Source organism: Ranitomeya variabilis, chromosome 7 (assembly GCF_051348905.1).
Source record: "Ranitomeya variabilis isolate aRanVar5 chromosome 7, aRanVar5.hap1, whole genome shotgun sequence".
Classification (NCBI taxonomy): domain Eukaryota; kingdom Metazoa; phylum Chordata; class Amphibia; order Anura; family Dendrobatidae; genus Ranitomeya; species Ranitomeya variabilis.
The window spans coordinates 1,676,651-1,703,305 of NC_135238.1; the positions used below are offsets into that span (position 1 = coordinate 1,676,651).

Below are 26,655 nucleotides of genomic sequence, written 5' to 3' on the forward strand. Positions count from 1 at the left end.
CGGAAGGGTAGGGGAAAAACCCAGTGATTAGTCTCATCCTTAAGGAACTCATTGTCCATTATCCTGATGAATTCTTTGTCTTTCATAGACGGAGCTACTTTGTTGTCATCCTTAGTTGTACGAAACACCGATTTTCCCAAGTCATCTGCATAGGGAGAAGGGATAACATCAGGCAGCTGTACAGGATCTGGAAGCTTTTCCCTCACCTCATAGTGATGAGGACATGGTTTGCAGAAGGTAGTGCGTCCGTCCCGGGGCACGTAGGTCTTAAAGGAATGGACTCCTATTCTGTCCAAGCATACATTTCCTATGACTACCCACCCCAAGTAGAGTCTCTGGGCGTAGGGGGCGTAGTCAGGACCATTACACTGTTGGCGGACCTTATGTATCCTCAAATTATGTCTGCCGAGCAGAAGTAGGATTTCAGCATCTGTGTCCAAAGGTGGGATAACGCTGGCTAGGTGCCTTAAGTGTGGTTGGTGGAAGGCAGCTTCCGGGGTAGGGATCTCATCCCTTTGGTCTGGTATTTGATCGCATTCGATTAGCGTAGGTAGGGGTATTTCTATGTCTCCATTGACAGAAGCAATGAAACCTTGTGCTCTTCTGCCGCTAGTCTCTATGCGCCCCGAGCAAGTATTCAGAGTGTAAGGCGTTGCTGGTCCCTTGATTCTAAAGGCTTCAAAGAACTTAGGTCCAGCTAGGGATTGATTGCTCTGATCGTCAATGGTGGCATACATTTTTACAGCCTTGGTAATTCTCGAGGGACTTTAATGTTGGCTTGATGGAGCGTACTGGTCGCGCATCTGGGTCTGCTGCAGAAGCGGGTTCTGCTTCCCGGTCTTCATAATGGACAGTATCGGGTTGTATTTGCTCTGTTTCAGCATTGGGGAACTGCGTAAGGTCCTTTTCGGCCATTTTGATTTAAGGTGCGCTGTCCCTTTAAGAAACTGAACTTTTGAAAAGGGGGCTGGAAAGTTGCGACCCCCTGATAAGATTCCCAAGGTGCTTTTGGAGAATTGTAATAATAATAATAATAATAATAATTTTATTTATATAGCGCCAACATATTCCGCAGCGCTTTACAACTTGTGTGGTTGTGGGGTTCTGCGTCCGACAATCTGCAGCGATGTGGTATAATACACAGAGAGTCTTTATGCACAATGCGGTCTGAGGTGACGCTGCAGGAGATTTCTTAGCAGAGCAGGGCTGCAGTATGTGAGCAGGCAGAGCGCGGGCACATGGATAGGGATGTAAGGGTGATTCTGGCCGGGCTCCAAGGCAGCGACTGTTCTGTCCCCACATGAGGCGAATGGAGGTGTCGTTGACTAATGAGGGTTGTGTGAGAGAGAGAATCGTACCTTCGTATTTCCTCGATGTGAGGCAGACAGGACCAATGCTGCTCAGCGTCCGGAGAGATGATGCACACCAGGGATAGTGCAGTCCAGACTTGTTTATTTATAATCTGGACATACAGCCGATAACTGGTAATACAGTAACTTCTCCAGAAATGCAGGTGTAGACAAGGTACAGTAAGAGGTAGCACCAAGTATGACTGCAAGTATGAGCAGCAAGAGGTCGAAAGACTGATGCCTTCCTAAGCCCGGTACAAGCATGTCCTCTCACAACAGCATGAAACTGAAACTGAAATGGCTGCCAGAGGAAGAGAAGACTTGACCCCTGAACCGGAAGGGAAAGACCTGCTACAAGAATAAATGAGTAACAAGCTGCCATACGGAAAAGGACCACTGGGTGGCAGCAGTGAAAACACATAGAAACTGAAGAACATACATGAAACAGCACAATGAAAACAAGAAAACATTTCAGATTCAGTTTTTAATTAGAACTCAAAAACAAATTGTTGCATGTCAGGGTCGGCAAACCAACATTTTCTGCACAATTTACTGAGCTTTTTATAGAAAAATTGAAAAATCTTCTGAATAAAGATAAGTTAGATATGTCTCCATAGGTGGCGATAATCAGGCATGAAGAGTCGCTCACACAGCCAGCCAGTGCTTCCACGTCTCCCATTGTTATGGACGTCCATGATGGTGATGGGCTCTGTACGGCCACACTCGGGTCTCCTTGTGTCAGGCGTCCTCCAGGAGATCACGTATGGTCGGGTCACTCCAACTCCTCAGGAAACGGCACTAACAGATGATCGGGGAAAAATGCATCAAATATTACAAGAGGACAAATAATCCAAACCTCATGTGTCTGAAGTACAACAGCTGCAGGCTTGTACTGTGGAGGGACTGTTTCGCAGCTGGCACTCTTATCCATTACTGTGGATTGCACGATCTCTCTAGTTTGTGCCAATTCTTCCTGTATCCTCCATGTTGTGATCATAGAGATGAGCGGATCTAATGAGATTCAAATGAGCGAAAACCTTCAGAATTGACCAGAAATTCAATCTGCAGTGAATCTCCTCTCTGGGCATGTAATGCCCCACATTATGCTCCGGGGTCCATCAGGGTGGTCCGGGGTCTATCAGGGTGGTCCCGGGTCTAGTCCCAGCCAGAAGTCCTGCTCTACTGTGAAGGTCGGATGTGCTGAGGACCATACGGGGGAAGGAGGGCAGCGGAGGCGGAGGGCAGTGGAGGCGGAGGGCAGCAGAGGCGGCCGCAGAGGCCATTGCTCATTGTTAGGCTTTGAGCAGAATGGCGGCCAGCTGGACAAAATGTAGAATTCTGCAAAACACAGATTCATGGAACATTGGAGGAGAACTCGAGTCCACTGGAGAAATGACTCTAGAAGCAGACAGTGGCTGCCACGTGTCCTCCATGTCCGACCAGCACACAGCGCAGCCCATCATACTGCACGGACAGATACAAGGGGTCTCCCCGAGGGGTCTCATCTGGAGGAACGTCAGCTCGGAGCGAATGCCGGCGAGGAAAAGGCAAAATGCTATTTATTACAGGGCTCAAGTAACAGAGCAGAAAAATGGCGACATGTCCTCAGCTGTACGTCCTGTCCCTTGGATGAACAATAATATCTATGATTTCACAAAGATTTTTGACAGCAAAGCGAATTTAGGGGCTCATATGTTTATGAGGAACCCTTTAAATCCATGCCTTTAAACACCGCTCCAGTATTTTTCCTTACTGCACTGCTGGAGTGGCTCTTTAAATCTAAGTCCCTGCCCCCGTCTGATACTCGCCTTCCCGCAGTTTCATCCATTTTTGTGCATCCAAGTGACAGGACATACAGCTGAGGTAATGCCACCATTTTGCCTCTTCCCTGCTCAGAGCTCACGTTCCTCCAGACTTCAGCACCTTTTTCGGATTTTCCTTTTGCCTTCATGCAATGATGTAATTTACTAAACGTATTGGGTTTTCTATCGCGTCCATCACTTCTCAGGTACCAGGATGGATGGTGCCGGGAGGTTATATGCACAGATTTGTGATAAATCAGCTTTTATACAGCCTCACGCTCAATGCACCCACCAAGACCAGTCCGGGCCCTCAGCACGATTCACCGTCTCCTCCATGCCTCTGCCCCTGGGACCAATGCAGGAAGGGTCAATCACACCCATGGGGGTGGGACCACAGCCACTGAGCTCTGGCAAGTTGGGGGACCTGAGAGGGGGTTGTGTTCAGAGATGATTACTACTACAGATTCATAATCAGCAACAGGACAAGAAAAGCAGATGGGCAAGAGCCACGACCCAGATCTGGGGACTCAGCTCAATGTGGGAGGCCCCGAGAGAAACTGAACCACAGATCCGGCCTAAACAGCATCATATATCTGCTAAAGAAAGGCCAAAAGGAGACTACGCGCATAAGAAACCCCACGGGAGCACAGAAGTGCAATGCGGGAACAAAAAACACAGTTGAGATCAGTGGGTGAGGATATGGAAGATGGCCTCATCATGGCATGTTGTCGAGTGTTCATCTGACACATGCTGGAGAACAGAAGTGCAATGCTGGAACAAAAAACACAGCTGAGATCAGTGGGTGAGGATATGGAAGATGGCGTCATCATGGCATATTGTCGTGTGTTCATCTGACACATGAATGAGCACAAAAGTACAATGCTGGAACAAAATACACAGCTGAGATCAGTGGGTGAGGATATGGAAGATGGCCTCATCATGGCATATTGTTGAGTGTTCATCTGACACATGCTGGAGAACAGAAGTGCAATGCTGGAACAAAAATGGAGATAGTAGACCCAGGTGAGCCGTCACCACAGAGGGTCTCACATACAGCCCCAGGTGATGGAATATGCTTTGTTCTGTGAGCTAAAGAAAATTGTTTTAAGGTGGAGGGATAAAAAAGACACAGGGTTGAATCAGGCAGTTGTTGGAGTGACTTCGATGTGAGAAGATCCAAGCTGGGATGGATGGATGGATGGATAATGGAGTTTGGAGATCAGTTGTTGGCTGGAGATGTATCTATGAGCTACGGTGGTCACGATATCCATTGACTCGAGGAACATGGGCTGTGACTGCACGTTATACCGGCTGGAGATACCAAAAGCTGTGGGCCAACCAAAAGTTGGGAGACAGTGGGTATCACCTGGTACGTGGCCATTGGAACTACCGATCTCAGATTGGGAACTTGTGGACTGAGGACGTTGTATGTTGGCCATCTACATGGATGTGTGGTACAACCATGGATGTATGGAATAAAAAATAGTTGCATTGTTAACCTGCCTAAATGATTATTAGAACCCATAACCTCACATCTTCGCACACCATGATTAATGCAACTTTAACAAATTTATTGCATTCGATATATTAAGACATCATGAAACAACACAAACAGGGAGGGAACTAACCGTGCTGTCAGGATGGACTCCTGGAAACATAGTTACCAGGAGGTCTAATACCTATTTTCCAGGACATCCCTCCTGACAGCACCATGGAGAATACCAAAGTATTTTCTCAGGGTGAGACCACTGCCTGGAGAATCTTTCTCCCGAATGCAGTTTGTTGACCTGATAATACATCTGATTTATAATGCTTACAAAATGTATCTCACCAGGCCCAGGTTACAGCCTTACAAATTTGCTTTACTGTTTCCTCTGCCCTCTCAGCCCAGGAGGTGGACACTGCTCTCCTCGAGTGGGCTCTTAAACCTTCGGGGTGAGCAATCCCTTCTGACTGGTAAGCTAGGGAAATTGCCGAAGTGATCCATCTTGCAATAGTGGTTTTCAAGGCTTTCTTCCGCTTATTTATTCCCCCGAAACTAAATAAACAAATTAGCATCCTGCCTCCAACTACGAGTGGCCTCTAGGTACTCAATGATCGTCTGTCTAACATCCAACGTGTGAAAAACCTGCTCCTTCTGATTTGACGGATTCTCACAAAAGGAAGGTAAGATAATTTCCTGATTTAGATTTTGAGTGGGCACTACCTTTGGTAGAAATGCAGGATCTAATTTAAGGACTATACGATCATCCCATATCTGAAGATACGGATCCAGTGTGGACAGGGCCTGAATCTCTCCTACCCTATTTGCGGTAGTAATGGCCACTAAAAACGCTGTTTTGATGGTCCGACATGAGATGGACATATTTCCCCCAGGTACGTAAGTATCTTTAGAAAGGGCTTTGAGGACTCGATTCAAATCTCACGGGGGCACCAACCGCCTTATGGTGGGTCTCAACCTCTGTATTGCCCTGGCAAATCTAGCTACCCATGGGTGAGAAGCCAACAAATTATCAAAAAATATACCGTATATACACTTGAGTATAAGCCGACCAGAGTATAATCCGAGGCACCTACGGTACTTTTGACACGGAAAACTTGGTAAGCTTATTGACTCGAGTATAAGCCGGGTATGCATTGTCCTCCTCATCCCTATCCTGTATTGCGTGGCTCCCCCTGTCATGTCCTGCTATGTGTGGCTCCCCTCGTCCTGTCCTGGTATGTGGCTCCCCCTGTCCTGGTATATGTGGCTCTCCCTCGTCCTATACTGGTATGTGTGTTTCCCCCCGTCCTGTCCTGGTATGTGGCTCCCCCCGTCCTGTCCTGGTATGTGGCTCCCCCCGTCCAGTCCTGGTATGTGGCTCCCCCCGTCCAGTCCTGGTATGTGGCTCCCCTCATCCTGTCCTGGTATGTGGCTCCCCCGTCCAGTCCTGCTATGTGGCTCCCCTCGTCCTGTCCTGGTATGTGGCTCCCCCCGTCCAGTCCTGCTATGTGGCTCCCCCCGTCCAGTCCTGGTATGTGGCTCCCCTCATCCTGTCCTGGTATGTGGCTCCCCCGTCCAGTCCTGCTATGTGGCTCCCCTCGTCCTGTCCTGGTATGTGGCTCCCCCCGTCCAGTCCTGCTATGTGGCTCCCCTCGTCCTGTCCTGGTATGTGGCTCCCCCCGTCCAGTCCTGCTATGTGGCTCCCCTCATCCTGTCCTGGTATGTGGCTCCCCTCATCCTGTCCTGGTATGTGGCTCCCCCGTCCTGTCCTGGAATGTGGCTCCCCCCGTCCTGTCCTGGAATGTGGCTCCCCCCGTCCTGTCCTGGTATATGTGGCTCCCCCCGTCGTGTCCTGGTATGTGGCTCCCCCCGTCCTGTCCTGGTATGTGGCTCCCCTCATCCTGTCCTGGTATGTGGCTCCCCCTGTCCTGGTATATGTGGCTCCCTCGTCCTATACTGGTATGTGTGTTTCCCCCCCGTCCTGTCCTGGTATGTGGGTCCCTCCATCCTGTCCTGGTATGTGGGTCCCCCCTTCCTGTCCTGGTATGTGGCTCCCCGTCCTGTCCTGGTACGTGGGACCCCCCGTCCTGTCCTGGTATGTGGCTCCCCCCGTCCTGTCCTGGTATATGTGGCTCCCTCATCCTATACTGGTATGTGTGTTTCCCCCCCGTCCTGTCCTGGTATGTGGGTCCCTCCATCCTGTCCTGGTATGTGGGTCCCCCCTTCCTGTCCTGGTATGTGGCTCCCCATCCTGTCCTGGTATGTGGGACCCCCCGTCCTGTCCTGGTATGTGGCTCCCCCCGTCCTGTCCTGGTATGTGGCTCCCCCCGTCCTGTCCTGCTATGTGGCTCCCCCCGTCCTGTCCTGCTATGTGGCTCCCCCGTCCTGTCCTGGTATGTGGCTCCCCCCGTCCTGTCCTGCTATGTGGCTCCCCCCGTCCTGTCCTGCTATGTGGCTCCCCCCGTCCTGTCCTGCTATGTGGCTCCCCCCGTCCAGTCCTGCTATGTGGCTCCCCTCATCCATTCCTGGTATGTGGCTCCCCCCGTCCTGTCCTGGTATGTGGCTCCCCCGTCCAGTCCTGGTATGTGGCTCCCCTCATCCTGTCCTGGTATGTGGCTCCCCCCGTCCAGTCCTGGTATGTGGCTCCCCCGTCCAGTCCTGGTATGTGGCTCCCCCCGTCCTGTCCTGGTATGTGGCTCCCCCCGTCGTGTCCTGGTATGTGGCTCCCCCCGTCCTGTCCTGGTATGTGGCTCCCCTCATCCTGTCCTGGTATGTGGCTCCCCCCGTCCTGTCCTGGTATGTGGCGCCCCCACTCCCGCATGGCTCAGCTCCCCCGGTCATACTCACCCTCCTCGCGCCTGCATCTCCGTTGTCACGGTGCTGGCGGCTCTCCTCTCCTCAGCGGTCACGTGATACTGCTCATTAAGGTAATGAATATGCGCTCCACGCCTATGGGAGTGGAGACACGTCCATATTCATTACCTTAATGAGAGGTACCACGTGACCGCTGGGCAGAGGAGAGCCGCTGGCGCTGTGGCAATGGAGATGCAGGGCCAGACCTTCTGTCTGCTCAAGTAATCTGCCACTACGTTCTGGGAACCCTCCAGATGAACTGCCGCCACTGAAAGGACTGTTTTCTCCGCCCAGGAAAAGATTCTGGATGCCAGATCCTGGAGAGCACAGTGTCTCGGGCCTCCCTGGTGTTGCAAGACATCGTCGTTATATTGTCTGATAAAATATTGACATGCTGGGCCTTCAGCCACGACTGATTTCACCTTAGGGTTTCCCACATGGGGTAGAGCTCCCTGTAGCTCTATTGGCCATCTGCCCTGAAGAATCCTTCCTCTTAAGTGTGCTCCCCATCCTTCCTTGCTGGCTTTTGTAGTGATCACTACGCAAGGCACGGAAATCCATGGAATGCCTAACTGCAGATTTTCTGGCAAAGACTACCAGAGCAATCTTCTCACCGTAGGGGATAAGGACATTCCTTTGTCGAGTGATATCTGGCGCCGATCCCAGACGGACAGAATTTCCTTCTGCAAGGCTCTTGAGTGGAGCTGGGTCCACTGGACACACGGAATGCAGGCTGTCAGAAGACCTACAATTTTCATCGCTGACCTGATGGAAGCCCACCTGACTCTTCAGGAACAGCCGGATTCTGTTTCTCATGGTCTTCTATTTTTCTTATGGCAAGAAGGACGCTCCGTGTCTGTAGTCTCACAGCACTCCCAAGAAAACTTTCCTGTTTCCTGGCATCAAGCATGACTCCTGCCAATTGAGGATCCAACCTAGGCACTCCAACGTTGATATGGTCTTCTCCTTGTGGGACCGGAGTTCCTCCACCGAACTCGCCACCAGGAGGAAATCATCCAGATATGGAACTATAATTATCCCCATGTTCCATAGATAGGTTACAATCTCTGACACCAATTTCGTAAAGACCCAAGGGGCCGAGGCTAGGCCCAATGGAAGGCACTGAAACTGAAAGTGGCAGGTTTGATTCTGGATTTTTACTGCGAATCGCAAGAATTTTTGGAAGGCTGGATGTATTGGCACCTGATAATACGCACTCTTTAGATCCAGGGGGCACATAAATGCGTCCCTGTCTATAAGAGGAACCATAGATTTTATTGACTCCATTCTGAATCTTTTGTACTTTACCCAGAAATTTAAGGGCTTTAGATTTATTATAGTGCGGGATTTGCGCGAGGGTTTTTTGATGGCAAATAACGTTGAATAATGCTCTTTGCCCTCTTCCGACAGAGGGACAGGAATTATAACAGCTGTGTTGACAAGCTCTCCTATGTCTGCGAACATAAGAGAGCCTGCTGATAAGGTACGGGGAGCAGTAAATCTTTCGGGGGAGAGGTGCTGAAAATTCTATTGCATACCCTTCTGCAATGGTCCTTAAAACCCATTGATCCTGGGTAATATGGTGCAGATTGTAACAGAGTCACCCCCAGCCTGTACACATGGACCATACTGTAATCAGGCCTACATCAGCATTCCTTGTCCTGCATCTGGTGGGGTCATGTTTGTCTTTGTTCCTCTCTGCAGGGGGCATCTCCAATACACAAACATGCAGTCAGGCTGGAGAATGGGTTTCTGGAACACTCTTCATCCTTGGAGCTATGCTTAAGGGGGTGGGTGTTCATATCTCTGCCCATCAAGGGGGCTGATCCCAAGAGAGGTAGGACAATAAGCCACATGTTGAATTAGTTGATGCCATGTCTTGGGAAGGGCGAGGATCTGCATCTGTGGCCAGGTCCTGTGTCATGAATGGAGATGGAAGATCATTTGCTACGTGGGATTGATGTCTTACAACCCAGCTGGATTGGAGGACCGAATCTAGAGTTTGTTGTTACATATTCCTTTGTGTCGGATTACCAGGTGACACCCCCCCCGGTTTTGTCCCTTTTGTGTGGCCACCTTGCAGACTCTAAGGAATCTATGTTTGTTATAGTTTCCCCGTCTTAATTAAAGTTGTTGGATTGTTCATCGACCTGCTGTCCCTGCCTGCTCTGTCACACATCCCATTACACCTATTTCCCGCAAACTGTCTGAGCCGCCCCCGACCTGGATGGTGTCATTGCCTCCCTGATCTAGAGCCTGACCCAAACAGGGATCCTCTACCTTTTCCTCCTTTGTGGTAGGTCCTTCTACTGGACCTCCCCTGGCCTCTATAATCGGGCTGTCTTCGAGACAGCCCGGGTTTCTGAAAGGACCAAGTCCTTCTAAACCTATCGTCAGGGAATCTCTTCTTCTTATCCGATGCTTTCTCTAAAATATCATCCAAGGCCGGCCCAAACACCCTTAACCCTGAGAAGGGAATGGAGCATAATTTATTCTTAGAGGTGTTGTCCCCCGACCAGGTCTTCATCCATCTGGCCCTGGGGGCCGCATTAGACAAAGAACTATTTCTAGCCGAGAACCTTACTGACTCAACGAACAAAACCGCCATAAATGCTGTGGCCGACATCATCAGCAGGAGGGAGGCTATGATGTCTTCTCTAGGAGTGTTACTATTCAAATGCTCCGCCACTTGCCCTATCCATAGAAACATGGACCTGGCAACTGAAGTGGCAGCTATATTTGTCTTAATCAACGCCGCGGACATTTCCCAAGTCCACTTCAGCAGATTATCTGCCTTTCGGTCCTTCAGGCTCAAGAAAGTTCTCAAAGGGTATAGACGTCTTCCTAGCTTCTTTGGCCACCGGTACATCTATCTTGGGAACCTTCTCCCAGATCTTATTTGCATCTGGTTCAAAGGGCAAACGATTTTTAAAGTCTTGGGGTATCACCAGGCGCTTCTCCGCATCCTCCCATTCTTCCAATACCATAGTCCGGATATGGTCATTCACTGGGAACAACCGTTGTTTCTAGTCTCTGAGAACCCCCAAACATCTCATCCTGTATGGACCGCGGCTTTGGGATCTCCTCCACCTGCATCATATTTCTGACCACCTGAACCAGCTCGTCAGTATCCACAGACACAAATAAATATCTCCTGCACCCTTCTGGATTTTCCATCACTATTTCCCCCTCTTCCTCCTGGTCTGATCTGGGGAACTGGAACTCCCCCTCTGAGCTTAGTTCCATCTCCCAACGAGGTCTCTTAGCTCTTGGACCTGGATTGAAAGACTGTGGCAGGGTGAGACTAGACAAAGAGGCCTGGACTTCCTCACGGATCAAGGACCTCATCTCAGACAGCAGGGACGGCTGTTCTTCCCTCACCACCTTGGTGGTGCAGCCTTGAGAGAGCATTATTCCATACGCTTCCAGCAACTTTATATGACATATAGGGCACCGCTTGGACTTTACAGAGGCCTTGCCAGACCTCTTAGGCGTAGGGAGGGAAATAGCAGGGCTTCCCTTATCCTATTTTAGCATAAAGAGAAGGGATAATTAGGCTGCTGTTAACAAAGTGGGACTGCATCAATCACACTTACCTCACAGTCCTGATCTCCTCTGCCCGCTTCCTCCATAGTGCACCTCGTACATGCTGAACGTCTCTCGAAGACCCAGGTAATAGTTTTATTACCTGTCTCCAATCACTTCCGCTGACCTCGGAATCCAGCACATCCCTGATATCTCCGGAAGTGTGACAGATACACCGCACGTCTTCTGGAAGATGCAGCGCCCTGCCGGCTGGTGCCGGAGCCGAGAGCCCACATCGGAGGGAAGCAGCTCAACCCAGGAGGCCTCCGCTCGACTGCTCTCTGTGCCCGAGGGACTCCCCATCGGAGAGTGTCGGCCATGGGCCTCTTGACAGGGGGAAGGATTAGCAGTGCTGCACGATCTCCCTGAGCCCATCCGGTAAGCTTCCTGCTTGCTCCTCTCACATGTCCCTCCATGTAGGGACAGGAAAAATACTAAGGGAGGTGGGTGGGGAGGGGCCTTTTAACCTCTTCTGTGTTTCCTGTCCTGGTAAGGAGGACGACCTCCATGGTGCTGTCAGGAGGGACGTCCTGGAAAACACAGCTGAGATCAGTGGGTGAGGATATGGAAGATGGCCTCATCATGGCATATTGTTGTGTGTTATTTGACACATGCAGGAGCCCAGAAGTACAATGCTGGAACAAAACACACAGCTGAGGTCAGTGGGTGAGGATATGGAAGATGGCCTCATCATGGCATATTGTCACGCAGTACATCTGACAAATGCACTGCACTGATTAAAGGGATTGTCCAGGTTTGGCACAAAAGTCTGCAGTCACCATCAGGATTCTTTGGCACCAGGAGCAGGTGGTCTTGTGACTACAAGTATGCGGTTATGACTGCTAATTAGAGATGAGCGAACATCGTCGGCTCCCTCTTTATGCGGCAAGTTATAGCGCTTACCGAAGAAGCTGCAGAGGGAACCCGGATACCTGGAGCGCTCCGGCTGATCAGCTGCATATGTCGTGGCCGTGTGACAGTCACAACAAACAGGCTCTCCGTGCATGTGTTGTGACTGAGACAACGGCGACACAAGCAGCTGTGGAGCCGAACAGCTGATCAGCCGGAGCGCTCCAGGTATCCGGGTTCCCTCTGCAGCTTCTCCGGTAAGCACTATAGCTGGCCGCATAAGGAGGGAGCCGACGATGTTCCCTCATCTCTACTGCTAATTTGCAGTTCCCTAAGAAATAAAGGAATCACACACAAAACTGCAGCAACATGAATTAATCCACAAAGTCTATCACCAGCAGAAAACACCGGTAGGGGAAGGTATTTAAAGCTGCACCTGAAAAGTGAAAGGACAGACAGAATGAATGTGTTAAGCTCGGCAGACTGCAGCCAGAATAGCAGCACCCAACACCCAGAGAAAAGGTGCCTCCCGTGCCTCATGTGCCTCCCACGCCTCATGTGCCTCCCGTGCCTCATGTGCCTCATGTGCCTCCCGTGCCTCATGTGCCTCATGTGCCTCCCGTGCCTCATGTGCCTCCGTGCCTCATGTGCCTCCCGTGCCTCATGTGCCTCCCGTGCCTCATGTGCCTCATGTGCCTCCCGTGCCTCATGTGCCTCCCGTGCCTCATGTGCCTCCCGTGCCTCATGTGCCTCCCGTGCCTCATGTGCCTCCCGTGCCTCATGTGCCTCCCGTGCCTCCCACGCCTCATGTGCCTCCCGTGCCTCATGTGCCTCCCGTGCCTCATGTGCCTCCCGTGCCTCATGTGCCTCCCGTGCCTCATGTGCCTCATGTGCCTCATGTGCCTCATGTGCCTCCTGTGCCTCCCGTGCCTCATGTGCCTCCCGTGCCTCATGTGCCTCCCGTGCCTCCCGTGCCTCATGTGCCTCCCGTGCCTCATGTGCCTCCCGTGCCTCATGTGCCTCCCGTGCCTCATGTGCCTCCCGTGCCTCATGTGCCTGCTGCAGCTCGGCAGAAAGAGAAGCCGACCACAGAACACAAGCTCAAGAGATCAAATCCAGGAGCTGACATATGCGATGTCCCTACTCCCAGGGACGTTCCAACCACATATGGCGCCTTGTGCACTTACATTGAGCGAGGCTGGAAATACGTCATCACATCATACATCTTAGGGTAAAACATCGAACATCTTAGGGTAAAACATCGAACATCTTAGGGTAAAACATCGAACATCTTAGGGTAAAACATCGAACATCTTAGGGTAAAACATCATACCGTTCAAGGGGTCCACCAGGAAATCTTGAAGGAGCTTCTGCTTGTTGTCACTCTCTTGCTCTGACTGATTCTCCCGTGGTTCATGTGCAGAGACATCACTGGGGGGAACATTCTCCATCATCCGATCCTTGTACCTCCTGAAGAAACCGCACTAATGGATGATAAAAAGAAAACGCATCATAAACCGCACCCCCGTATAATAAATTATACACCGCACCCTGCTCATATAATACATCACGCACCGCACCCTCCCCATATAATACATCACGCACCGCACCCTCCCCATATAATACATCACGCACCGCACCCTCCCCATATAATACATCACGCACCGCACCCTCCCCATATAATACATCACGCACCGCACCCTCCCCATATAATACATCACGCACCGCACCCTCCCCATATAATACATCACGCACCGCACCCTCCCCATATAATACATCACGCACCGCACCCTCCCCATATAATACATCACGCACCGCACCCTCCCCATATAATACATCACGCACCGCACCCTCCCCATATAATACATCACGCACCGCACCCTCCCCATATAATACATCACGCACCGCACCCTCCCCATATAATACATCACGCACCGCACCCTCCCCATATAATACATCACGCACCGCACGCTCCCCATATAATATATCACACACCGCACCCTCCCCATATAATACATCACACACCGCACCCTCCCCATATAATATATCACACACCGCACCCTCCCCATATAATACATCACGCACCGCACCCTCCTCATATAATACATCACGCACCGCACCCTCCCCATATAATACATCACACACCGCACGCTCCCCATATAATATATCACACACCGCACCCTCCCCATATAATACATCACACACCGCACCCTCCCCATATAATACATCACACACCGCACCCTCCCCATATAATACATCACACACCGCACCCTCCCCATATAATACATCACACACCGCACCCTCCCCATATAATACATCACACACCGCACCCTCCCCATATAATACATCACACACCGCACCCTCCCCATATAATACATCACACACCGCACGCTCCCCATATAATATATCACACACCGCACCCTCCCCAAATAATACATCATACACCGCACCCTCCCCATATAATACATCACACACCGCACGCTCCCCATATAATATATCATACACTACCCCCCCCCCCCCCCGAGGAATAGACTGTCATCTACATGTTGACTTTTGAATTTATGTATTTGTTCTCCAGTTGGTCAAGAAACATACGTTGTTGTCACATGAGTCTTACAAGTTTATTTTTGATATTTTTGAATGGCTGATGTTTGCCTCTGATATCAGCTCCTACAACATATTGTCGCCCCTCCTTCCCCTTCCTGCAAGCTAGCTCTTCTTTTCAGTCAGCCCCTCCCTCCCCCCTGCATTCAGCTGTAAGGTGAGTTCCTTTCCCCCTCCCTCAAGAATGGAAACAGATCTACTCAGCAATGTGCAAAAAAAGAACACATGGTCAGTGGAGGCATTCCTTTTCTTCTCTTAAACAAATACATTTTTGGCCTTTGCATCAGCCGAGCCATCACACAGTGCTTTTTTTAAGCTCATGGACCAGCAGAATCTAAGTAGTGGATTACTGCTTAACCGAGGCACATAGCCAAATCGTGTTTAGACTTAAATGTAAGCTAACCTCGTGAGAAGACATGTAATACTTTCCTCGTCACTCTACGAGGTCTCCAGCTCAAGATATGATGGTTAGGAGGTTTTCATGAAGTTCTGAGTCTCTCTGAGAATAGAGGAGTGCATTTCATAACTCAGCCCACCCAATGATGTCACGTCCAGAGGGTATATCTTTAACCTGCTGAGTTATGAGTGGGTCTTTGCCCAGGAAGTCAGCTAACAGAAGCTTTGCAATCTGCTCTGATGCATTGAGATGTGTCGCCCTTCCCCCGCCACATAGCCTGCCATTATCTGAGAGAACTGTAAGTGCTTATCATCTTTAATCCCTTTTATTTTGTAATCGTTCTGTACATACTATAATTGTCTCATCCTTTAATATCGTCTTTTATACCTTTTGTAAACACTGCCTAATCTTTTTGGAGTAAAAGCTATAATATTTACTAGTATCATTTTCCTTGCTCTAAAACGTACCCCCAACATACTCTGAAGTAAATTACGCTACTGATTGGATTGGCTCCTGACCCGCTATTAATCATAGTAATAGGAGCTGGTGGCAGCAAAGTGTCCTGAGCTTTTGGGGAAACTGGCAGCGACGGACGGCATTTGATAATTATAATTCCTGCCTGAGTGGGAGTAGTTATATCGCCCTTGCTGCAGTGTGCCCAATAGCCAGTACATAGCTGGCAACTTTTCTGGCGACTAATTATCCTAGGTGCAGTTCCCTGTCTGACCTGAAGGTAAGGGGGCGTCAGAGAGCTGCAAGTTCCAAACCGGAACCGGGAAGTGGGATATAAATAAATCCCTGAAGAAAGAACTGGGGCAACCAAACAACCCCAGTTCATGACACCCCCATATAATACATCATACAACACCCACCCCTGGAATCATACACGACACCCCTCGTATAATACATCCGGCATCATCCACCCCCAACCCTGGCCTGCGGCATCATACATCCCACACCCCCAGCATCATATAACCCACACACCCCCTGCAGCATCATACACCCCGCACCCTCACCTACAGCATAATATACCCCACACCCCCACCTGCAGCATCATACACCCCACACCCTCACCTACAGCATAATATACCCCACAAACCCACCTGCAAATCATACACCCCACACCCCCAGCATCATACACCCCGCACCCTCACCTACAGCATAATATACCGCACAAACCCACCTGCAGCATCATACACCCCACACCCCCACCTGCAGCATCATACACCCCACACCCTCACCTACAGCATAATATACCGCACAAACCCACCTGCAGCATCATACACCCCCACCTGCAGCATCATACACCCCACACCCCCACCTGCAGCATCATACACCACACACCCTCACCTACAGCATAATATACCGCACAAACCCACCTGCTGCATCATACACCCCACACCCCCACCTGCAGCATCATACACCCCACACCCTGACCTACAGCATAATATACCGCACAAACCCACCTGCAGCATCATACACCCCGCACCCTCACCTACAGCATAATATACCCACACCCCCACCTGCAGCATCATACACCCCACACCCTCACCTACAGCATAATATACCGCACAAACCCACCTGCAGCATCATACACCCCACACCCCCACCTGCAGCATCATACACCCCACACCTCCACCTGCAGCATCATACACCCCACACCCCCACCTGCGGCATCATACACCCCACACCCCCACCTGCAGCATCATACACCCCACACCCCCACCTGCAGCATCATACACCCCACACCCCCACCTGCAGCATCATACACCCCACACCCCCACCTGCAGCATCATTCACCCCGCACCCTCACCTGCAGCATCACACATCCCGCACCCTCACGTGTGCCATCATACACCCCACACCCCCACCTGCAGCATCATACACCCCACACCCCCACCTGCAGCATCATTCACCCCGCACCCTCACCTGCAGCATCACACATCCCGCACCCTCGCGTGTGCCATCATACACTGCAGATCATTTATGAAGTGTCGGTGTGCGGTGCAGCATTAGCAGTGTCTGAACGCTCTAGACCACATTCATGCTTCACAGCGACATGTTCCTCTGCAGATGTCCGGTCACCTTATAGAGGAGGATGGAAAGGAGAATGAGGACAAATACACCTCCGACTGTGCCCCCCACAATATACAGCGTATGATCCGGGACCACCAGGAACTCCACCTGTGTCACCACCTGCAGACAAGAGGACACATGTTATGGACGCACACATGGTGCAGACACCAGGGGGGGGGCCAGCGTCTGAGCGCTCCCACAGACACAGTGTGCAATGGTGGGGAGGAATGGGCACGTGCGTTAGTATGAGCGCCTCTGTGTGCAGTAGAGGGTGATACCAGGGACACATGCATTAGTATTAGAACCCCTGTATGCGATAGAGGATGATACCAGGGAGACGTGCATTAGTATAAGCGCCCCTGTATGTGATGTATGGTGATACCAGGGACATGTACATTAGTATAAGCACCCCTGTATGTGATAGAGGGTGATACCAGGGAGACGTGCATTAGTATAAGCGCCCCTGTATGTGATGTAGGGGGATACCAAGGACACGTGCATTAGTATTAGCGCTTCTGTATGAGATAGAGGGTGATACCAGGGACATGTACATTAGTATTTAGCGCTTCTGTAAGCAATAGTGATACCCAGGACATGTGCATTAGTATTAGCGTCTCTGTATGAGGTAGATACCTTTGCAGTATGAAACCTGCTCCCCATCTCGCTGTGATATCGGGACTCATCGTAGTGGATCATCACTGCGCTGCTGACCCTGGCTGACGTCTGTTCCTACAAGCACAAATTATGCCGTCACTTCACGTGTCAGAAACATACACGAGGGAAGGGGAGGACACGAGGGAAGGGGAGGACACGAGGGAAGGGGAGGACACGGGGGAAGGGGAGGACACGGGGGAAGGGGAGGACACGGGGGAAGGGGAGGACACTGGGGAAGGGGAGGACACTGGGGAAGGGGAGGACACTGGGGAAGGGGAGGACACTGGGGAAGGGGAGGACACTGGGGAAGGGGAGGACACGGGGGAAGGGGAGGACACGAGGGAAGGGGAGGACACGAGGGAAGGGGAGGACACGGGGGAAGGGGAGGACACTGGGGAAGGGGAGGACACTGGGGAAGGGGAGGACACTGGGGAAGGGGAGGACACGGGGGAAGGGGAGGACACGGGGGAAGGGGAGGACAAGAGGGAAGGGGAGGACACGGGGGAAGGGGAGCACACGGGGGAAGGGGAGGACACTGGGGAAGGGGAGGACACTGGGGAAGGGGAGGACAAGAGGGAAGGGGAGGACAAGAGGGAAGGGGAGGACACGGGGGAAGGGGAGGACACGAGGGAAGGGGAGGACACGAGGGAAGGGGAGGACACGAGGGAAGGGGAGGACACTGGGGAAGGGGAGGACACTGGGGAAGGGGAGGACACTGGGGAAGGGGAGGACACGGGGGAAGGGGAGGACACGGGGGAAGGGGAGGACAAGAGGGAAGGGGAGGACACGAGGGAAGGGGAGGACACGAGGGAAGGGGAGGACACGAGGGAAGGGGAGGACAAGGGGGAAGGGGAGGACACGAGGGAAGGGGAGGACACGGGGGAAGGGGAGGACACGAGGGAAGGGGAGGACACGAGGGAAGGGGAGGACACGAGGGAAGGGGAGGACACGGGGGAAGGGGAGGACACGGGTGAAGGGGAGGACACGGGTGAAGGGGAGGACACGGGTGAAGGGGAGGACACGGGTGAAGGGGAGGACACGGGTGAAGGGGAGGACACGGGTGAAGGGGAGGACACTGGGGAAGGGGAGGACACGGGGGAAGGGGAGGACAAGAGGGAAGGGGAGGACACGAGGGAAGGGGAGGACACGAGGGAAGGGGAGGACACGAGGGAAGGGGGACACGAGGGAAGGGGAGGACAAGGGGGAAGGGGAGGACACGAGGGAAGGGGAGGACACGAGGGAAGGGGAGCACACGGGGGAAGGGGAGGACACGAGGGAAGGGGAGGACACGAGGGAAGGGGAGGACACGGGTGAAGGGGAGGACACGGGTGAAGGGGAGGACACGGGTGAAGGGGAGGACACGGGTGAAGGGGAGGACACTGGGGAAGGGGAGGACACGGGGGAAGGGGAGGACAAGAGGGAAGGGGAGGACACGAGGGAAGGGGAGGACACGAGGGAAGGGGAGGACACGAGGGAAGGGGAGGACACGAGGGAAGGGGAGGACACGGGTGAAGGGGAGGACACTGGGGAAGGGGAGGACACGGGGGAAGGGGAGGACAAGAGGGAAGGGGAGGACAAGAGGGAAGGGGAGGACACGAGGGAAGGGGAGGACACGAGGGAAGGGGAGGACACGGGGGAAGGGGAGGACACGGGGGAAGGGGAGGACACGAGGGAAGGGGAGGACAGGAGGGAAGGGGAGGACACGGGTGAAGGGGAGGACTGTTGTGAAATTGGATTTTGGGCTCCCCCGGTGGCCACTGGTGGAATTGAACTGGTGTGCATCATCCCCTCTGTTCACCTGTTTCCATCAGGATGTGGGAGTCGCTATTTAACCTTGCTCCTCTGTCACTTCCATGCCGGTCAACATTGTAATCAGAAGCCTTTCTGTGCATGTTCCTGCTGCTAGACAACTCCCAGCTAAGTTGGACTTTAGTCCTCGTTTGTTTTTGCATTTTGTTCCAGTTCACAGCTGTAGTTTCGTTTCTGTGTCTGGAAAGCTCTTGTGATCTGAAATTGCCACTCTGATGTTATGCGTTAATACTAGAGTCTTAAAGTAATTTCAGGATGGCGTTTTGATAGGGTTTTCAGCTGACCATGAAAGTGCCCTTTCTGTCTTCCTGCTATCTAGTAAGCGGACCTCAATTTGGCTAAACCTATTTTCATACTACGTTTGTCATTTCATCTAAAATCACCGCCAATATATGTGGGGGCCTCTGTCTGCCTATCGGGGAAATTTCTCTAGAGGTGAGCCAGGACTATATTTTCCTCTGCCAGGATTAGTTAGTCCTCCGGCCGGCGCTGGGCGTCTAGGGATAAAAAACGTAGGCTACGCTACCCGGCTACTGTTAGTTGTTGCGGCAGGTTTAGTTCATGGTCAGTTTAGTTTCCATCCTTCCAAGAGCTAGTACTTATGTTTGCTGGGCTATGTTCTCTTGCCATTGAGAACCATAACAGTTTGACCGGCCCCAAAGGGTTAAATTAATTGACAGAGAAAGGAGAGAAAAGAGAAGTCTGCTGAAGATTTTTTTTTTTTTTTTTTTTTCCCTTCCCTTCAGTTCTGAGTGTGCTTGTAATTGAATCTCTTGCAAGTCTGCCTATATTGCAGCCTTTCTCTCTCTCTCTCTCCTTCTAATCCTGGAATGGCTCTGTGTTCACCTGTTTAAAATGGATATTCAGAGTTTAGCTGCAGGTTTGAATAATCTCACCACGAAAGTTCAAAATTTACAAGATTTTGTTGTTCATGTTCCTATATCTGAACCTAGAATTCCTTTGCCTGAATTTTTCTCGGGGAATAGATCTTGCTTTCAAAATTTCAAAAATAATTGCAAGTTGTTTTTGTCCCTGAAATCTCGCTCTGCTGGAGATCCTGCTCAGCAGGTCAGGATTGTGATTTCCTTGCTCCGGGGCGACCCTCAGGATTGGGCTTTTGCATTGGCTCCAGGGGATCCTGCGTTGCTCAATGTGGATGCGTTTTTTCTGGCCTTGGGGTTGCTTTATGAGGAACCTCAGTTAGAGCTTCAGGCGGAAAAGGCCTTGATGTCCCTATCTCAGGGGCAAGACGAAGCTGAAATATACTGCCAGAAATTCCGTAAATGGGCTGTGCTTACTCAGTGGAATGAGTGCGCCCTGGCGGCGAATTTCAGAGAGGGTCTCTCTGATGCCATTAAGGATGTTATGGTGGGGTTCCCTGTGCCTGCGGGTCTGAATGAGTCCATGACAATGGCTATCCAGATCGATAGGCGTCTGCGGGAGCGCAAACCTGTGCACCATTTGGCGGTGTCTACTGAGAAGACGCCAGAGAATATGCAATGTGATAGAATTCTGTCCAGAAGTGAACGGCAGAATTTAAGACGAAAAAATGGGTTGTGCTTCTATTGCGGTGATTCAACTCATGTTATATCAGCATGCTCTAAGCGTACTAAGAAGCTTGATAAGTCTGTTTCAATTGGCACTTTACAGTCTAAGTTTATTCTATCTGTGACCCTGATTTGTTCTTTATCATCTATTACCGCGGATGCCTATGTCGACTCTGGCGCCGCTTTGAGTCTTATGGATTGGTCCTTTGCCAAACGCTGTGGGTATGATTTGGAGCCTCTTGAAACTCCTATACCCCTGAAGGGGATTGACTCCACCCCATTGGCTAGTAATAAACCACAATACTGGACACAAGTAACTATGCGGATTAATCCGGATCATCAGGAGATTATTCGCTTTCTTGTGCTGTATAACCTACATGATGTGTTGGTGCTTGGATTGCCATGGCTGCAATCTCATAACCCAGTCCTTGACTGGAAAGCTATGTCTGTGTTAAGCTGGGGATGTAAGGGGACGCATGGGGACGTACCTGTGGTTTCCATTTCATCATCTATTCCCTCTGAGATTCCTGAATTCTTGACTGAATATCGTGACGTTTTTGAAGAACCTAAGCTTGGTTCATTACCTCCGCACCGGGAGTGCGATTGTGCCATAGATTTGATTCCGGGTAGTAAATACCCTAAGGGTCGTTTATTTAATCTGTCTGTGCCTGAACATGCTGCTATGCGAGAATATATAAAGGAGTCCTTGGAAAAGGGACATATTCGTCCTTCGTCATCTCCCTTAGGAGCCGGTTTTTTCTTTGTGGCTAAGAAAGATGGCTCTTTGAGGCCGTGTATTGATTATCGGCTTTTGAATAAAATCACGGTTAAATATCAATATCCGTTGCCACTGCTGACTGATTTGTTTGCTCGCATAAAGGGGGCCAAGTGGTTCTCTAAGATAGATCTCCGTGGGGCGTATAATTTGGTGCGAATTAAGCAGGGGGATGAGTGGAAGACCGCATTTAATACGCCCGAGGGCCACTTTGAGTATTTGGTGATGCCTTTTGGTCTTTCAAATGCCCCTTCAGTCTTTCAGTCCTTTATGCATGACATTTTCCGTGATTATTTGGATAAATTTATGATTGTGTATCTGGATGATATTTTGATTTTTTTGGATGACTGGGACTCTCATGTCCAGCAGGTCAGGAGGGTTTTTCAGGTTTTGCGGTCTAATTCCTTGTGTGTGAAGGGTTCTAAGTGCGTTTTTGGGGTTCAAAAGATTTCCTTTTTGGGATATATTTTTTCCCCCTCTTCCATCGAGATGGATCCTGTCAAGGTTCAGGCTATTTGTGATTGGACGCAACCTTCTTCTCTTAAGAGTCTTCAGAAATTTTTGGGCTTTGCTAACTTTTATCGTCGATTTATTGCTGGTTTTTCTGATGTTGTTAAACCATTGACTGATTTGACTAAGAAGGGTGCTGATGTTGCTGATTGGTCCCCTGCTGCTGTGGAGGCCTTTCGGGAGCTTAAGCGCCGCTTTTCTTCCGCCCCTGTGTTGCGTCAGCCTGATGTTGCTCTTCCTTTTCAGGTTGAGGTCGACGCTTCTGAAATCGGAGCTGGGGCGGTTTTGTCGCAGAGAAGTTCCGATTGTTCCGTGATGAGACCTTGTGCCTTTTTCTCGCGTAAATTTTCACCCGCCGAGCGGAATTATGATGTTGGGAATCGGGAGCTTTTGGCCATGAAGTGGGCTTTTGAGGAGTGGCGTCATTGGCTTGAGGGGGCTAGACATCAGGTGGTGGTATTGACTGACCACAAAAATCTAATTTATCTTGAGTCCGCCAGACGCCTGAATCCTAGACAGGCGCGCTGGTCGTTGTTTTTCTCTCGGTTTAATTTTGTGGTGTCCTACCTGCCGGGTTCTAAGAATGTTAAGGCGGATGCCCTTTCTAGGAGTTTTGAGCCTGACTCCCCTGGTAACTCTGAACCTACAGGTATCCTTAAGGATGGAGTGATATTGTCTGCCGTTTCTCCAGACCTGCGGCGGGCCTTGCAGGAGTTTCAGGCGGATAGACCTGATCGTTGCCCACCTGGTAGACTGTTTGTTCCTGATGATTGGACCAGTAAAGTCATTTCTGAGGTTCATTCTTCTGCGTTGACAGGTCATCCTGGAATCTTTGGTACCAGGGATTTGGTGGCAAGGTCCTTCTGGTGGCCTTCCCTGTCTCGAGATGTGCGAGGCTTTGTGCAGTCTTGTGACGTTTGTGCTCGGGCCAAGCCTTGTTGTTCTCGGGCTAGTGGATTGTTGTTGCCCTTGCCTATCCCGAAGAGGCCCTGGACGCACATCTCGATGGATTTTATTTCGGATCTTCCTGTTTCTCAGAAGATGTCTGTCATCTGGGTGGTGTGTGACCGTTTCTCTAAGATGGTCCATTTGGTTCCCCTGCCTAAGTTGCCTTCTTCTTCCGAGTTGGTTCCTCTGTTTTTTCAAAATGTGGTCCGTTTGCATGGTATTCCGGAGAATATCGTTTCTGACAGAGGAACCCAATTCGTGTCTAGATTTTGGCGAGCATTCTGTGCTAGGATGGGCATAGATTTGTCTTTCTCGTCTGCTTTCCATCCTCAGACTAATGGCCAGACCGAGCGGACGAATCAGACCTTGGAGACATATTTGAGGTGTTTTGTGTCTGCAGATCAGGATGATTGGGTTGCTTTTTTGCCTTTAGCGGAGTTTGCCCTCAATAATCGGGCCAGCTCTGCCACCTTGGTGTCTCCTTTTTTCTGTAATTCGGGGTTTCATCCTCGATTTTCTTCTGGTCAGGTGGAATCTTCGGATTGTCCTGGAGTGGATGCTGTGGTGGAGAGGTTGCATCAGATTTGGGGGCAGGTAGTGGACAATTTGAAGTTGTCCCAGGAGAAGACTCAGCTTTTTGCCAACCGCCGGCGTCGGGTTGGTCCTCGGCTTTGTGTTGGGGACTTGGTGTGGTTGTCTTCTCGTTTTGTCCCTATGAGGGTTTCTTCTCCTAAGTTTAAGCCTCGGTTCATCGGCCCGTACAAGATATTGGAGATTCTTAACCCTGTGTCCTTCCGTTTGGACCTCCCTGCATCTTTTTCTATTCATAATGTTTTTCATCGGTCATTGTTGCGCAGGTATGAGGTACCGGTTGTGCCTTCCGTTGAGCCTCCTGCTCCGGTGTTGGTTGAGGGCGAGTTGGAGTACGTTGTGGAAAAAATCTTGGACTCCCGTGTTTCCAGACGGAAACTCCAGTATCTGGTCAAATGGAAGGGATACGGTCAGGAGGATAATTCTTGGGTGACTGCCTCTGATGTTCATGCCTCCGATCTGGTCCGTGCCTTTCATAGGGCTCATCCTGATCGCCCTGGTGGTTCTGGTGAGGGTTCGGTGCCCCCTCCTTGAGGGGGGGGTACTGTTGTGAAATTGGATTTTGGGCTCCCCCGGTGGCCACTGGTGGAATTGAACTGGTGTGCATCATCCCCTCTGTTCACCTGTTTCCATCAGGATGTGGGAGTCGCTATTTAACCTTGCTCCTCTGTCACTTCCATGCCGGTCAACATTGTAATCAGAAGCCTTTCTGTGCATGTTCCTGCTGCTAGACAACTCCCAGCTAAGTTGGACTTTAGTCCTCGTTTGTTTTTGCATTTTGTTCCAGTTCACAGCTGTAGTTTCGTTTCTGTGTCTGGAAAGCTCTTGTGATCTGAAATTGCCACTCTGATGTTATGAGTTAATACTAGAGTCTTAAAGTAATTTCAGGATGGCGTTTTGATAGGGTTTTCAGCTGACCATGAAAGTGCCCTTTCTGTCTTCCTGCTATCTAGTAAGCGGACCTCAATTTGGCTAAACCTATTTTCATACTACGTTTGTCATTTCATCTAAAATCACCGCCAATATATGTGGGGGCCTCTGTCTGCCTATCGGGGAAATTTCTCTAGAGGTGAGCCAGGACTATATTTTCCTCTGCCAGGATTAGTTAGTCCTCCGGCCGGCGCTGGGCGTCTAGGGATAAAAAACGTAGGCTACGCTACCCGGCTACTGTTAGTTGTTGCGGCAGGTTTAGTTCATGGTCAGTTTAGTTTCCATCCTTCCAAGAGCTAGTACTTATGTTTGCTGGGCTATGTTCTCTTGCCATTGAGAACCATAACAGAGGACACTGGGGAAGGGGAGGACACGAGGGAAGGGGAGGACACGGGTGAAGGGGAGGACACGAGGGATGACACGTGGTGAGTGGTGGTCTTGTGATGCTACCTCCCACGTGGTCATCGGCTGCAGCTGTCCAGAGAGGCCAACATCCATTTCACCAGATGGGTCCATGGTACAGCGCCACGTCTGCAAAGCAACCTCTGATTACTCCAACATTCTGTGACATCACCACCCTGCGATGTCATTACCTGTGACATCACCACCCTGCGATGTCATTATGTGACATCACCACCCTGCGATGTCATTACCTGTGACATCACCACCCTGCGATGTCATTATCTGTGACATCACCACCCCGCGATGTCATTACCTGTGACATCACCACCCTGCGATGTCATTACCTGTGACATCACCACCCTGCGATATCCTCCTATATCACCCAGTGATGTCCTCATACTACCGTATCATCTTATGAATTGATAATTCTATCCCATGACATCATTAGGTCATTGGCGCCCTGTGACATCACAGCAGAGTACCAGTCAGGTTTTACCTGGTTTGTTTTGTGTTCTTTACTGTGGGTCTTAACAGCAGAAGAGTCATTGGGGGCAGAGCAGTTGACACCATTGTTCTGAGAAGAAAGAAAAGTAACACTAATGCTCACCACGTCTCTGCTGCCCGCACCTACACCTGCCCGCACCACACCCACTGCCTGCACCTACACCTGCTCGCTACCCACCCCAACCACTACCTGTCACACACCCACTGCCTGCATCTACACCTGCTCGCTACCCATCTCTACACCTGCACGCACCTACTCCTGCTCACTACCCACCCCTATAACTACCTGTCACACACCCACTGCCTGCACCTGCACCTACTCGCTACCCATCCCTACTTCTGCCCAGTCCTACACCTGCGCTGTACCCATTCCTACACCTGCCAGCCAGACACCCACTGCCTGCACCTACACATGCTCAATACCCGCCCCTACACCTGCCTGCCACACACCCACTGCCTGCACCTACACCTGCTTGCTACCCCCCAACACCTGCCCACCACACACCCACTGCCTGCACCTACACCTGCTCACTACCCGCCCCTACACCTGCCCGCCACACATCCACTGCCTGCACCTACACCTGCTTGCTACCCCCCAACACCTGCCCACCACACACCCTCTGCCTGTACCTGCCCGCACCTACACCTGTTTGCCACCCACCTTGAATGACAACCTTATATCACATTTACCTGAGAAAAAGAGATGGTGATGTCCCAGCTCACAACCTCCACGTAAGAGACATGAACACTCAGGTCAATGAGGACGGCACCGAGCCCCAAGTTCTTAATCTGGAACAACACAGGACACTAATGACGGACACACTGGGGCAGATGAGGGGACGCGAATGATGGTGACATGTGGGGGGAGAGGAGACAATAATGATGGGGACATGCGCAGGGAGATGATGGGATGTAAATGATCGTGACGCACGGGGAAGATGAGGGGACGTTAACGGACGGTGAAATACGGGGGAGATGAGGTGACAC

At 51.0% G+C, this 26,655-nt stretch overlaps 1 protein-coding gene across 2 annotated transcripts in view; it reads right to left on the reverse strand.

Annotated features, from left to right (window-relative positions):
* Positions 1 to 1,814: 1,814 nt before the first annotated feature.
* Positions 1,815 to 26,655, reverse strand: part of LOC143784993 (integrin alpha-L-like) — a 105,326-nt gene continuing 80,485 nt past the window's right edge. The window contains exons 27-33 of one of the 2 annotated variants that reach the window (XM_077273620.1): positions 26,359 to 26,457; positions 25,661 to 25,738; positions 25,213 to 25,293; positions 17,632 to 17,727; positions 17,008 to 17,118; positions 13,255 to 13,405; positions 1,815 to 2,147 (exon numbers count right to left, since the gene is read on the reverse strand). In XM_077273620.1, the coding sequence (XP_077129735.1) occupies positions 2,122 to 2,147; positions 13,255 to 13,405; positions 17,008 to 17,118; positions 17,632 to 17,727; positions 25,213 to 25,293; positions 25,661 to 25,738; positions 26,359 to 26,457 (642 nt within the window). In that variant the 3' untranslated portion in view covers positions 1,815 to 2,121. The remainder of the gene's footprint in view (positions 2,148 to 13,254; positions 13,406 to 17,007; positions 17,119 to 17,631; positions 17,728 to 25,212; positions 25,294 to 25,660; positions 25,739 to 26,358; positions 26,458 to 26,655) is intronic. The other variant, XM_077273621.1, reaches the window with a different exon arrangement.